The following is a 14,831-nucleotide window of genomic DNA, read 5'->3' as shown; positions in this document are numbered from 1 at the left end:
GGTGGGGATCTGAATATTTCCCAATAGCAAGAGTTGAGGCTGTAAAGTCCTGAGAAGCCGACGATCGACTTTAGCATTGTTAAGGCAGTCAGTAAGCCTACGGTATCTGCTCCTCTCCGTTGAACTCCAGCCAGATAATGGCCAGAGCCAACATCATTCCCAAGAATTGGGGGCAAGCTACACCAGCACGACCTAGGCAAGGGACAAAAAAGCTTGAGCAAACAATGAGAGTGAGAGTCTTACCCCATTACTAAACATCTAAGGATAAAAACTCACCCATCCCGGAGGAGGGGTGTCGATCCTCTTATCTCTCGCTGGCAAGTGCATTGGGATGTAGGCGGGGATGCAGTGGTAGACTGAATATCTTGTAGGTCTTCCTCCATCGGGATTGAAGGAACGTGAGCCACCGAGGGACGGTTGCCAGCATGAGGAGCGTTTCTACAAGCAGCCATGGCTGGGCCGAAATTCGAGAAAACCAATATGAACAAAGATCGAGGGAGGTGAAGTGAATAGTCATCGCCCTCCCCTTAAAAACAGAATTTAAAAGGCCCTGCCAAGCATCGTTCCAGATCCCAACAGACGCCCAGAATTGCAATTGCCGCCTCCACCGCTTCGCTCTACGCACGAGGGACGTGACCGCTAGTGAAACAACGACAAGCACGTGTCCCCTCATCAATGTGGTCGTATGAGCAGATGCCTGGCCGTCATGCCTCCTTATTACACTTTGAGGGGCTTTCCAGTTCCCAACAACGCGACTGCTTGTTTGGTTGTTCATGGAACTTCAAGATGGAAATATTTGTTGCTCGATCCAATGAAGTCTTCTTATCTTTGAGTGTCTTTCTTCTAGCTCTTCTTCTTTGTTGGTGTAAGTTGAGTCTTAGAGCTTGGAGTCCATTATGATCACATCACTTCTCAATGTGGTTTGTCGGGATTACTCATAAAACAGCTTAGTACACTCATAGCTTGTGCAATATCGGATTTCGTACATCGAACTCCCTAATGCATTTGAGTATGAAATTTTGCTCATTTCTTCTACATCCTGATCTGTTTTTAGTGACTATGACTTTGATCATTTGAACTGTTGTGCTAAGGGAACATAAACTGTTTTTCCCTTCTCTAAGTCAAACTTCTTGACTAATTTATCAAGATGGTCGCTTTGTGTAATGGTTAGCAGCTCTCCAGTCTTGTCTCTTGATATTTTCATTCCTAGAATCTTACTTGTAGACAGATATTTTCGTTCCCAGAATCTTACTTGTAGAACCAATGTCTTACTTGCACAAGTGTAACTTCAGAACATTAACCTCGTTGATTTGTTAACATGAAATTAACTTGTTATAATGAGATGTGTTTTATGTAGACACAAGTATCGAATTGGCTTCGATTGAAACCACAATTTGTCATAAACAAATCAAAACGTATGTACCACTACCTTGGGCATTGCTTCAAGCTGTAGAGAAACCACTTTAATCCTGTGTGCAGGTCTTCTTCTCCTACTGTAAGTTCACAAAAATGCCTAACCAGCATCCTATTTAATATAATTAAGTTAGATATATGAAATGTGTGCTTTATTTTATTATATAGAAATTCTCTCTAGGCGATCATTTCAGAATCCATATTTCATAAATTTCTATCTTCGTTATATTAAATGAAGGCTTTTTGTCTCCAAAATACCCTCACTTAATTTCCTCCTATTACATTTGTTGTGATTTTTTAATTGATTCTTTTCTCATAAATTGATGGTAATTTAAGACATATATTTACATTAATGAATAATTATATTTAATTTTAATAATCGTTTGAACAAATAAATAAAGTTTTCGATTTAATTATACTAACCTGTTAAAAAAATTATAATTATATACTTGGGATACCAAAATTAAGAATTAAATTCCTCCCATTTTTGTACTTCTTTTTTCATATAATTTCCAGAAAAAGCTTTCCGTTTAGTTTCAACCTCTGGCGGTGTTTGGTGTTTTAATTTGAGTTTCCAAACTTCCGGTGTTGCTTTAGTTTTCAAACTTCGGGCGTTCACAAATTTTCGTTCAATTTCAAACTTCAACGGTACTTTGGGTTTTTTAAATGTTTTAGAATAAATTAAAAATAGAAATAAAATAAAATAAAAAATTTGTTTGTGTTGTTTTCAAAATGTCTATACAATTATGATAATGTTTCTAAAAAATAAGAAACAAAAATTACAAATAATGGTTAAATACTTAGGGTGAAAACGAGAAATAAAAAAGTGAACGTTATGGTTTCAAAATTATATATATCTTGTTGTGAACGATAAATTGTTTTTAATTCCTTGACATACACCACACACGCCATACGAAATAATCATATTCATTATTTTCAATAATTCTGCTATCGACTTTACTAACAAACAATATATTAAAATTGGAAGTACAATGCCTAAACAAACATTAAAGAAAACAATAAGATATCATTTAGTTGTCTAATTAATTAATTAATCAATTAATTAACTAACTGTGGAGAGACAACTGGATGGCTGAAGCAAGCCAGCAGCAGTTCCTCCAGCATGACTACACGAAGCTTCAGCTGCTTCATTCTGACAACTCAGCCTCACATCCTCCACCCTTATTCCACTGCATGGAAATTTGGGGCTACAATCGAATTTCACTGCTACTTCACTCGCCGATATTCCGTGGATATTTTTATACGTCACATTGCTAATTTTCACCCCGGAATCCTGTCAATGTAATTTTTCCATATCAATGTAATTTTTCCATATCAGGTTGGGATTAAATCGTTACAAATTTTAAACGGAGATGGTACGTCACGAATTACGTACCTGTCCCGGACAAGCTTGGGCGTGGGGGCAGTAATTCTGATCGATGATGATAGGATTCTGGACATTAAGCATGAGGATATCCTGAAAAATTATGTTTTTGGTAAACCCATTGCTTGGCCTTCCCCATGTTTTTATTCTAACGCCGTTTTGGGTGTCGGTAAATGTTGCAGATTTCACCGTCACATTCTGAACCCCAGCCTCTTGCTCCTCTTTTCCTAAACTCCCAATACTGCAGTCCAAAAACGCACCGTATGATCTCTTTTCTCATCAATTAGGAGTCCAAAAAACCACCCAAAAGTTTAATGGATTATAATAAATTTAATAATCCATAGAGAAGTACCTGATTCCATGGCCGGGTCCACAAACAACATTCTCAATCCACAAGTTGGATGTACCAGGACCGATTGAGATGCAGTCGTCACCGGTGCCGATATTGGAGTGGATGACGGTGACATCCGATGATCGTTCAACATGAATTCCATCGGTGTTGGGGCTATCGCCGGGGGCTGAGATCTTGAGTCCATGCATTTTTACATTTTGGCACTCATACACTACAACGTCAAACATCTGGCTGTTCAGTGATGTCAAGCCATTCACTATTATGTTCTTCGAATTGGAGAATTCTAACGACTGCACACAAAACAAACAACAAAACAAACAGTTTATTCCTTAAAGGTGTAACATAATCTTTGGAAATTATAAAACAAGAAATTGTAAATAAAATAATAATATTGGTACCGTGGCTCCGGAGGGACAGTTCTGGCCGGACTTTTTGCAAGCCCACAGTGCAGTTCCTTGGGCATCAAGAATGCCACCTAAGACAGTAACTCCATCGACAAGTCGAAAAATAATCCAATTATAAGAGTTTCCGATCGCACGAAAGTCTGAAGGAGCCACCAGAGTACCATCGATGCGTACGGTGAGGGCATTGTTGTTGCAAGGCCCCTCAAAAGTTGCACTACTTACGTAGAATTTGCCCTTGGGCACGTAAATGGATGCCGCTGCTGAAGACTTGCAAGCATTGCTCCATGCCGCCTCCAAGGCCTTGGACGAGTCGGTTTCGGCATCGAGTTTGGCTCCAAAATCGACGATGTTGAACGTCGACGAAGAGGCGAGCGATGAGTCGAGGGAGAGGAACAGAACAAGGTGTAGGCTTATGGGAAGAGCCATTTGGGATTGGAATGCGTTAAAACTTTTTTAGAAAGAAAGAGAGTTTTTGAGCGTGTTGTGGTTTGGAGGGGTTTTTGAAGCCTTTATTATATAAGCGAGGAAAACAATAAAGGGAACTCCATTTTGGATCATTAAAGGAAACAAATAGACAATTCTCTGATTTCGAAATTACTTTCGTCAATTGACCAATATGCCCTCACGTGATATTTTGTATAATTGGGATTCGCCATTGGGGACTAAAAATTACTTTTTGGTTCAAACTGAGTAAAATTTAAAAAAAAAATTGGGTGATAAATCCCTCGCCGAAATTATAAAATTCTTTTGGATTGAAATTTGATTCACATTTAATATATAAATAAATAAATAGTGATTCACTAGATATTCGATAAGGTTTGTAGTTTCCCATAACCTAATTTCCAATATTGGTGGTACGCCTATTTTTTGTTTACAAAGGAATTAAGGGAAATGCATTTAATAATCCTTTTTATATATATTGTTTTTTTCAGTACTTATATATTAAATTTAGTTATATTTTTTTTAGAGCCAATTTTTATAAATTACAAAAAGTATATAAATTTTACTCCAAAATTAATTTTAAGTTTTACCTTGATTTAACTTTTAAGGTTTTAATAGTGAAATTAGTAATTTTTTTTTTCAATGATTTTGGACTAGGTGGACAATGTTATTTCTTGGAGATGATTAGAGGTAAGTATTGTATGATTGGACCACGTTCCTACTGATATTTTGTAAAATTATCACCGCAGTATAATTTTTTCGTTAAAAAAATATTATTGTTTTAAAATAATAATATAATAAAAACAAGAAATTTTATTTTAGGAAAAAATATATTTTTCATTAAAATGAAATAAATTTTCTTAAATGGTTTGTGTTTTGTAGTGTCGTTAAGCACAAAATGCGAAGGAAGAAATCGGAAATTTATGATCTATTGCAAACATTGTTTTGCTTTTATTTTCTGTCCTTAAAAAATAAAATAACTTACGAATAATATCTTTAGCCAAATCTCATGAGCCTCAAAAGGGAAGTTATTTTGTAGAAATTATTCTGTAAATTCTTCCCTTTTTTAAGTTATTTTCGTAAGATATTTTTTAGCCAAATTTAGATAGAATTTTAAAGACGTATTTAAAAATCAGATCAGGTAACAGAATTGAAGAAATTAAAACGTCAGTGTAAATATTTTTTTTATCTAAAAAATTGCAATGAATTCTACAGAATAATTTTTTTTTTTAATTTAAAATATGCACAGTGCCATACTTTCTCTGTTGCTTCAACAGACAACAACATCACGTATTCAAGCGTTCCATGTTCATTCATGTATTTTATTTCTCCATATATAAAATATTTGGTCATGATCTCACCGTAAAATCTGACTTTTTTTCTTCTTTTTCTTTTTTTTTTTTGGCTTTTGAAGTAATGTAAAATATGAATGTTTCTTCTTTTAAACATTGTTTGAATTTTGATTTTTTAAATGTTTCTTTTGTCTTATAATTTTCTTTGAGTTTCTTCCCGCGAATACCTATTTATTATTATTATTATTTTTAAGAAAAATGAATACCTAGTTATCAAAAATAAACAAACAAACAAAGTACGATATTTCTCTTAAAATCAATGTCCATATATGGAATATGCACTAGTCTCAAGAGATGACATAATGGAAAAGACATGGACTCTTGTGTTATCACCCTTCAAAAATAAATTCACTAATATTAACTCAAATAATATATTTTTAAAAAAAATTAACTCAAATAATATCTTTAGCCGAATCATGACAAAATAATATATATTTAAAAAATTCGTAAGTTGATAAACTCAATATTAACTCAAAATAATATATATTAAAAAAAACTATATTCTTAGAATAGTTCCTATACAAACTCTAATCTGCTCATATTTGTTTTAGTTGAACAAATATAAGAGTGACCGATCAAACCTTAACCTTAGAACATAATATGGGTTCATTCAAAGAGATTAAAAAAAATATATACATAACAGTTTAAATCTTTTTTTTTCAAACAAAAAAATTTCTTCTTTTTTCTAAATAAACTATTATTTTGAATATATATGATAAATTATATTACCATATTCAAGATTTTAGATGGAAATATCGATAAAATGTCGATATCGATGAATATTTCTGTAAAAGTTAAAAAATTTAAAAAAATTGTAAAAATATTGAAATGAACAAATAAACATTTTCCTGTTTCTAAATTAGTTAAAAATAATTTAATCTTAATATTATGTATATATTAGTGACATTTTGTTGATATTTTTCATATTTTGTCAATTTTTTGTACTATGATAAAAATGTCGATTTATCTCTCATATCGATATCGAACTCATGAAAATATGGATATGTCGATAGAAATGTCGACGTGTTGACGAATATTTAAAACCATGACCATATTTCAAACATAATCTTGTTATTTTCAAAGTTGCAATAATTTTATGTGCATTCAAATGAAAGAGGACTATTATTATGTTAAATTTTGTAGAGGGTGTGAGAGAGTTGTTTGACGAAATTATTTATTTATTTATTATTATTATATTTTTTTTTTAATAACAAATTGAAAGTATGGAGGTATTCAACTTCAAAGAAAGAAATAAGTACCAATTACCATTTGAACTATGTTCCCGTTGACATTTTGTAAAATTAGTTGCAGCTTGAAATATCTACCATTGTTGAAGAAGAAAAAAATAAAAGATAAAAGTTTGAAGTATTAACACAAAGTGGGTCTATTTTGAGGCATTGACCCAAAAAGGGTAGGCAGCCAGTTATTAGGTCTAAAACCGAATCGAGGGGTAATTTCGGAAATTTGCAGAGAGGAAAATGGAAAAAGGAAACAGAGAATAAAACGGAGAAGAAATCGGCGGGGCGACCTCAATTAAATACGGAAAATATAGAAAGACCGTTTTTCCGTTTCCCATTGCGACATGTCGTTCGGTGGACAGGAAACAGTGTGTAGAGTCGTTTATGAAGTTCATGTAGCCACATGCAAATACTATTGCTTACCTCATTTCTCATTTCCCGTTATACACTCCAATACTCCATTTCAATCCATGTCTTCATTTCTCATGGGATTTGATATTAATTTTATTTAATTTAATTGGTATTTCCGTAGTATCATACAAATATTTATCAAAACAATAGAAAAAATTGTGTGAAGATATATCCGAGATTTCAAAAACCATTGTGCTTTTGTATTTACCACATACGTTGAAATCTATTCCCATAAATATGTCAATGTTTGATGTCTATTGAATTATATTATGAGTTATTGTACATGTTTGATTCTTCCCTTTGTAATTTTATTTATAACAATTTTGTTTATGTATATACATGTAAAGTTAACAATATGTAGAGTAGGAGGAGTTCAGATCTCTAACTTTTTAGTTTTAATTATTTGAAACCAAAATTTTAGATAAGTCCCACCATTGGACACCATACACTTAAAAAAATAGGTAAGAATATTATTTATCTATGTGTATGAATAAATCATAATAAGATTTTGACTTTAATGATTAAATCTTTAAATTCTTTTAAAGATATAAATAGTTTAAAAAAAAAAGAAAAAAGAAGACCAAAGTGTTAACGTCTTTTAAGTACCAATACTAAAAATGTGTTCAACCTAATAGATGGCAAAACTTTTCGCAATTTAGTTTTCACATTACTTTTATCAACTTTATGACACATTAACCGAGTATAATTCAACAGTAATTGACATATATCGTGGTTGTGAGTTCGATCTCCCACTTCACATGTTGTACTAAAAAAACTTTCAGACACATTTAAATTTCCTTCAACCAATCCAGTTTGGACAAGGACTTTAGTTTTGGTATGAAAACGTGTCATTCAAGAAGTTTGTACATTTTTTTAACTCTCGTTACGTTGAAACAACTGGAGCATTTTTTGGTAATTTACTTTGTTTTTATTTATTTTTTCAACTTCAGTATAGCCTTATGTTGGGGGCAACTCCATCCCCAAACTAAATAATGCGTTTTAAAAAATGGCGAAACAGATCAAATATTGCAAGAATTGCTAAATGACATTTTTTTAAATATTGAATAGAATTTTTAGACAAATTTACCCCTTGAAACTGATTAAGTATATATGTTTAATTTAATTTTAGGAATTTAAGATTTATAACTAATAACAAAAACAACCCGCCTTTATCGTACGGAAACAATTTTATCTTATCAAACCATGAATAAAGTTTAAATTAAATCAAATCTAATTTAAGAATTGATACCATATATTTTGAAATCAAAATTTGAAAGTAGATTTTTTAAAAATTATTAAAAATGTGTCAGTAGATTTTAAAATTTATAATTCTAAAATCTAAAATTCAAACGTATGAAATGGGTAAATATGATTATTTCTAGTAAATTGAAAAATTTAGATCCTAACCTAGAGGAATTTATGGTTTCGAGACCCACACCCACCTTTTTGCACAATCTTCCCACCCCCACATCGTCCATTGTTCGCTCCACCATCTTCGCAACTGAATGTATGAGAACAACATTAGTAGCCGTTTTGCCCACCATCTTGGCCGACTGTCCGCCTGCCCGCGGTTCGATTCGTCGCCAACTATTGCCCGTTAAAGAGTGTTCGCACGTCGCTGTAGTCAGCCACATCTTGCCGCTAGCCGACCCACACCGTCCGGTCCGCCTGAAGCACCACGCCGTCCGCATTGCCTGCTACCCACGATTCGTCCGTTCTCGTCGTCGCCACACTCCGTTGCGATCCCGTCACGTCAGCCGGTCATCCAATCTGCCAGCCTACAGTATACTTCGTAGCCCACTGTCGCTCCGATCCGCCCACCAGCCCAATCTGCCCCTCCGATCCGCCGCCCCGTCGCCCAACGCTTCTTCCAACCGCTGTTCGACGAAGGTAAGACTCTCTATTCTGATTTTGCATACAAAATTTAGTTTTAAATGATATTTTTGGTCTTCCTATATGTTAAAGGTATATAAAAAGAATACAAATATGGGACCGACCATATGAGTGTTTTTTTTATAATCAAATCTGAGGAGTATATCTACTTAACTCCAATAGACTTCCTATATTTAAATAGATTAAAATATAAATATATATGGTAAAGGTAAAATCAAATCACACCAATAGGTGAATGCCACTTTTTCTCCAAAAGTTGTCAGAATTATTTGTGTTGATGCAGAAATTTGGCCTCTTGGGATTTCGCCGAATTCGCACCAATCATCTAGAATAACATGACCTGCAAAATAGGATAACACTAGGTCCGGTGTGGCTTTGGCCACACGGGCTCCAATGCCTAAGTTGGTATCGAAGAAGTCGAATGAGGAGTGTAGGAAAAGAGTAGGGGGTTTGGGCGTACCTTTTAGGTGTGACCCCCTTCCTTATTTATGGTTCTCCCTCTCTTCTAGAGTTTCATTATTCGAATCCTAGGTCATTCACATCATCTGGCTTCTTGGACAGTGAGATGTTTCCTTGCGAGCTCCAACATCAGAACAATGTCGAGGTTCTATAAACACTGGTTGGTCAGGACAGGGACCAAGAGAGAAGTCGAGAGGTGTTCTCGACCCATAGCCGAGAACACCTCGGCGCCGAGCAAGGGTCGGGTTGGCCTTTGGGTGGGCCGATCCTTAAGTTCTGGTACGGCCCCGGTCGATGGTACTTTCGAGGTTCTTCCTTCCGGTCTGATCTCATTCTTGTTTGGACCGTTTCACTTCCTATAACAATAGCCCCCACTCTTAAAATAGAAGCCGATGAGCATAAGTAAAATGTTAAGACTTCTATATTGAGAGTACTTGTTGCTTAGTCGTTCCAGGGGTGGCTGTTTTGTGGAACAGCCCTCGTACCCTCTCATCATGGTCATTTGTTGTTTCACGGGTTGGCTTTCTTAGCCCCGAAACCTTTTTGTCGTAGTCGGTTGTGGTCAAGTCTCCTGGGCTCTGTTTGGATTTTGCCCAGGGTTTTATATTCTAAGGTCTACTCTTGAGTTTCCAACCTATTTGACTTTTGCTAATGGTTTTACACTTTGGTCCAATTGATACCCTTTTGTTTGTTGTTGGTTGGGCCTCACTAGTCGGTAAAGGCCTATTTCTTTGATCGATTTCTATCTTATAACAATAATGCTGCCCCCACTCTCAAGATGAACGGTGAATGGCATGACAGTGTCGAGACCTTCATTTTGAGAGTTCTTGTTGCCTGGTTGTATCATCTAAGATTTCCAACCCATTGAGCTTCTACTATAGGTTTTTATCCAATTTTGGATTTTTACTTACTCGAGTTTTGCTGCTGTTGGCTATTGTCTTATAACCATAGGTCGTCTCAACCTCCCTGTTCGTAAGGTGTCTAATTATGGTCAAGTCTCTTGAACTTGTCTATAAGTTAGACTTTGGCCTTGGGATCTAACTTTTAGTGAAGCCAGCGATGATATTCTGGGTTTCTAACCTGTTTAGCTCTGCCAAATGATTTTATACCCTAGGCTCTTGCTTTTTGTTTTGACCATGCTGGGCCTTTGTTGACCGGATCTTTGCCCGTTTGGCCTGCTTATAGGTCTGTCCCAATTTGGAGTTTCTTGACGAGCTGTAGATATTTGTACACATATCTTCCTACTTGAGAAGTTTTGGTTTAGAAACAATATAAGAACTCAAGTATTAAGGGACGAGTTATGTGGCAAATGTTGAAGGCTTTTATTAGAAAAGAAAATTATTCAAATAAAGAACTAGATACCATAAACAGATAAGGGTCGTAAACAACCTAGTCGATGATGGGATGTGAATCCCGGAGCAGAAGCGGATCATTGTTCATGAGTTTTTGAGAAACAAAATCAAACAAGTGCAAAAATGAAAACACATGGGAAAAATGTTATTACATTTGAAGAACTCTTCTTCAAGTTAATTTTCACCCGAACACCACTACCAAAAGACCTTACGTGCTATCCTCTAGGTACCGGAAACACGCTTGTGGGAGCGTTCGATATCAATCTATAGGTAATGAAGAAGAGAGTGCTTAAGATGGAGAGAAATCTGGGAGTTCTTGTGTACTCGTTGTTCTATTCTTCCAGCAGAAAAAAACTGCATTCAAAACAAATATCAAATGACGTGGGGAGTTACCCCACGTCATTAAACTCCTCACTCCCTGCTAAAATGCAGGGAGTTAATAATAAATTAATGTTATTAATATTAAATAATTATTAGTCAAATTAATAATTAATAAATTTTAATTAATAATTATTAATCAAATTATTAATTAATTAATTAAATATAATATTAAATAATTAACAATTAATTATTTAACATTTAACTAAATATCTCATATTTAATTAAACCATATTCTCTCTTGTATAACCTATAGATTTAATGTAAATTTTATGTGCATTAATTTTTAATCTAGAATTTTAATATGAATCCAATTCATATTAATTATTTGAATCCTATTCAAATATTTCTCTCATAATGTATAGTATTAATTTTGAATCTCTATCCAAAATTAATATATACTTATATATAATGCATCAATATAAATTATATATATTCCCTTACATAGTTTGAACATTTCAAATTATTACATTATTTTTTATCCTCGTTTTACCCGTTATGAGCTAGCAAGGGGATGTAATGGACCTACAGATCAGAAGCTCTAACGATACGAGATTAATCGATCAAACTCATGAACCGAGTTAATCAACATTCGTTAACTACGGGTCACTCCACCAAAGACCCGCAATTGCACTCTTCTCACTGCAGAATGTTTTCGTATCCACGGATATACGACCATTAATGGCAAGTCAATCCTTCACGAGTGCTCGTAACTCAAATTGGGTCAAATTACCGTTTTACCCCTGAGTTACATCTTACTCCTTAAATACCACTGCTCCTCTAATGAACAACTCGTTTATGGTCCGACTAATAACCGGAAGTCCCTCTTGGGCAAGTGAGAGGGTGAGACCCCTTGTTTAAGTCCCGGAGTCAGTAATTAAGAGAACACTCATCCACTCCCCTAAAGTCGGGGAGGAGTGAATTCCGTCTTGTGAAGTTATGTTCCCAGTTCCCCACTCGGTCTCGTCCCCAAAATTGTAAAAATATTGAGTCGACAACTCTGGCCACTCTCACCTATACAGATCAAAGGACGAGCCCTCACGGGCAGGAGTCCATAACTCACACAGGATTGAGAATGAGTTGTCTGGTCATCCTATGAAATAGCAATCTGTTAGTCAACGGTGTTACATCTAAAAATTGGCTATTTCATGGTCCGATCTTATACAAACTTATTGTGTAGGATACCCCACTCGCATGTCTCTACACGAACGACTTGGATCGAGTCGTCTGTAACATTTACAAAGTGAGCCATATCCATAGTGTTGCTAGGATAAGGTACCCAGCCTTATCCATATACTATAGACCCTTTAGGTTATTAACGAGATATTATCCACTTGTATATCAGGGGTATATCAAATATATACCTCGATATTAGGAGTATATCAAATATATACCTAGTATATCAGGTATATACCCAATAAATATATTGTCCCGGTTATATGATAATAACCTCGGATTCTTAGTTTATTGGATTTTGGACAATGCAATGCTATGAATTCAACAACAAATTTATTGAATATACACTTGTTTTTACATAAATACAAACTACGAGTTTAGGGCAACACACCCAACAGTCGACTGGGATGAGCAAAGGTCGAGGCATAAAGTGCTAGTAAAATAAATGGAATATACCACCGAACTAGTGGTAGTATCTCTTAAAGGTGCTGAGTGTGCCACGGGTGGGGTAGGACCTTCCCTCGTTGATCTTCCAAAGCGTAGGTGCCCGTCCGAACTACTTTAGTAACTTTGTATGGGTCTTCCCACGCTCCCCGCTAGTTGAGTCTTTGGTATTAGGCATAACTTTTCTCAAGACCAGGTCGCCTTCTTTGAAGTTACGTTTCTTAACCTTCGAATTGTAGTATCCAGCAATCCGATTTTTTTACTCGACTGTCCGTAGTCGCGCTGTCTCTCAATGCTCTTCTAATAAGTCAAGGTTGAGTTGTATGGATTCGTCATTTTCAGGCAGATTGAATTGTTATACCCTTGGAGAAGGGAGACCAATTTCCATTAGCACCATTACTTCAGAACCAAACGATAATGAGAACAGCGTCTCTGTAGTTGATGTACAAAGTGTTGTTCTGTAGGCCCACAATGCCCTGGGAAGTTCTTTAGCCCACAATCCTTTAAGTTTCTCTAACTTGGTTTTCAGAGTCCTATTGATGATTTTGTTGACTACTTCGACCTGCCCATTAGCTTGTGGGTGTGTTGGCAAAGAGCAAATGTGTTTAATGCCTAGCTCCCTACAAAAGTCTCGAAAAGCCGCATTGTTGAATTGTTTTTCATTATCACTGATAATGGTATATGGCACTCTGAAGCGGCAAATTATATTTCTTCAAATAAAGTAGGTGATCTTTTTCTCAATGATTGTAGCTAGGGCCTTCGCTTCGACCCATTTGGTGAAGTAGTCAATTACTACTACGGTAAATTTGGTCTGGCCCTTTCCTTGTGGGAGGGGTCCTATGAGGTCTATTCCTCATTAGGCGAAGGGCCAAGGACTCATTATGCTTGTTAGTGGCTCAGGTGGTTGTCTAGGCATCGTTGCGAACCGCTGACAATTGTCGCATCTTTTAGTAAACTGCGTTGCATCGTTTACATTGGTTGGCCAATAATGCCCTTGTCGAACGATTTTATGGCTTAGAGATCATGCTCCAGAATTGTTACCACAAATACCTTCGTGTATTTCTCTCATGACGTAGTCAGCTTATTCTGATGCTAAACATTTTAGGAGTGGTAAAGAGTAGCCTCTTTTATACAAGTTTCCATCATTGAGCACATACCTACCTGTCCGTCGTTTGAGTTGTTGGGCTTCTATCCTTTCATTAGGCAGGGTCTCATCTCTTAAATATCTTATCAAAGGGTTCATCTAATTCTCCTCAGGTTGCCATTGTTCGTCGATATCCATTGCCTCCTGAACCTTTATGCTCGGCTCGGGCAAAACTTCTACTGGCACGATTCTTCTCAGGTCGGTATCATAGGTTGCAACTAGTCGGGCTAATGCATCCACATCGACATTTTGGACACGGAAAATTTGCCTGATCTCATATTTTGAGAATTGGCCGAGCTGGTCTCTTACCTGGGAGAGGTATCTCGCCATTTGGGGCTCTTTGGTTTGGAACTCCTCTTTCACCTGACTTATGATCAACTATGAATCGCTAAGTATGAGTATGTTTGTGACCCCCAATGTATCTGAAAAGCTTCAACCCTACCTGTAGAGCTCCGTAATCATCCTCGTTGTTGGATGCATGAAAATTAAACGGCATTGCATATTTGAATCTCTCTCTATCTGGGGAGACCAGTAGAAGCCCTGCCCCGCATCCTCTAAGATTTAAGGATCCGTCTACATAAAGGGTCCAAGGTTGCTCTTCCTCACCTTGTGGGACTAGCTGTGGATTGATGTTACAGATTTGATGTTCTCTTGATGTTAATTCCGCTATGAAGTCCGCTACAACTTGCCCTTTCATTGCAGTCCTTGGTTTGTAATGGATGTCGTATTCACCGAGCTCTACGGCCCACTTTACCAGTCGCCCTAAAGTCTCTGGCATTTGCAGGATATGTCGTAGAGGAAAGTTAGTGAGGACGATTATCTTGTGGGCTTGGAAGTATGGGCGTAGCCTCCGAGCCGAGGCGACTAATGCTAGCATCAATTTTTCCACCTACGAGTATCTAACCTATGCATCCACCATTGCTTTACTTGTGTAGTAAATTGGAGACTGTCGTCCACCTCTTCTTTTACCAATGCTGAACTCACCACAGT

The 14,831-nt window shown here is 36.1% G+C and overlaps 2 protein-coding genes across 2 annotated transcripts; both read right to left on the bottom strand.

Annotated features, from left to right (window-relative positions):
• Nucleotides 1-2,326: 2,326 nt before the first annotated feature.
• LOC111024263 (polygalacturonase-like) lies at nucleotides 2,327-4,029 on the bottom strand. The gene is made up of 4 exons (XM_022301916.2): nucleotides 3,548-4,029; nucleotides 3,150-3,439; nucleotides 2,810-3,038; nucleotides 2,327-2,707 (listed from the first exon to the last, which is right to left on the bottom strand). Exons 1-4 carry the CDS (start codon nucleotides 3,977-3,979, stop codon nucleotides 2,477-2,479), a joined length of 1,182 nt encoding a protein of 393 aa, XP_022157608.2. The 5' UTR covers nucleotides 3,980-4,029; the 3' UTR covers nucleotides 2,327-2,476.
• A 9,911-nt stretch (nucleotides 4,030-13,940) lies between these two features.
• On the bottom strand, nucleotides 13,941-14,619 carry LOC148211948 (uncharacterized). The gene is made up of 2 exons (XM_088122958.1): nucleotides 14,284-14,619; nucleotides 13,941-14,204 (listed from the first exon to the last, which is right to left on the bottom strand). Exons 1-2 carry the CDS (start codon nucleotides 14,617-14,619, stop codon nucleotides 13,941-13,943), a joined length of 600 nt encoding a protein of 199 aa, XP_087979084.1.
• Nucleotides 14,620-14,831: the final 212 nt, after the last annotated feature.

Source organism: Momordica charantia (assembly GCF_013281855.1).
Source record: "Momordica charantia cultivar OHB3-1 chromosome 4 unlocalized genomic scaffold, Mcharantia_2.0 BLBB01000004.1, whole genome shotgun sequence".
NCBI lineage: Eukaryota > Viridiplantae > Streptophyta > Magnoliopsida > Cucurbitales > Cucurbitaceae > Momordica > Momordica charantia.
Note: the sequence above shows the minus strand (reverse complement) of the source record. Positions and strands in the feature narration are given on the sequence as shown.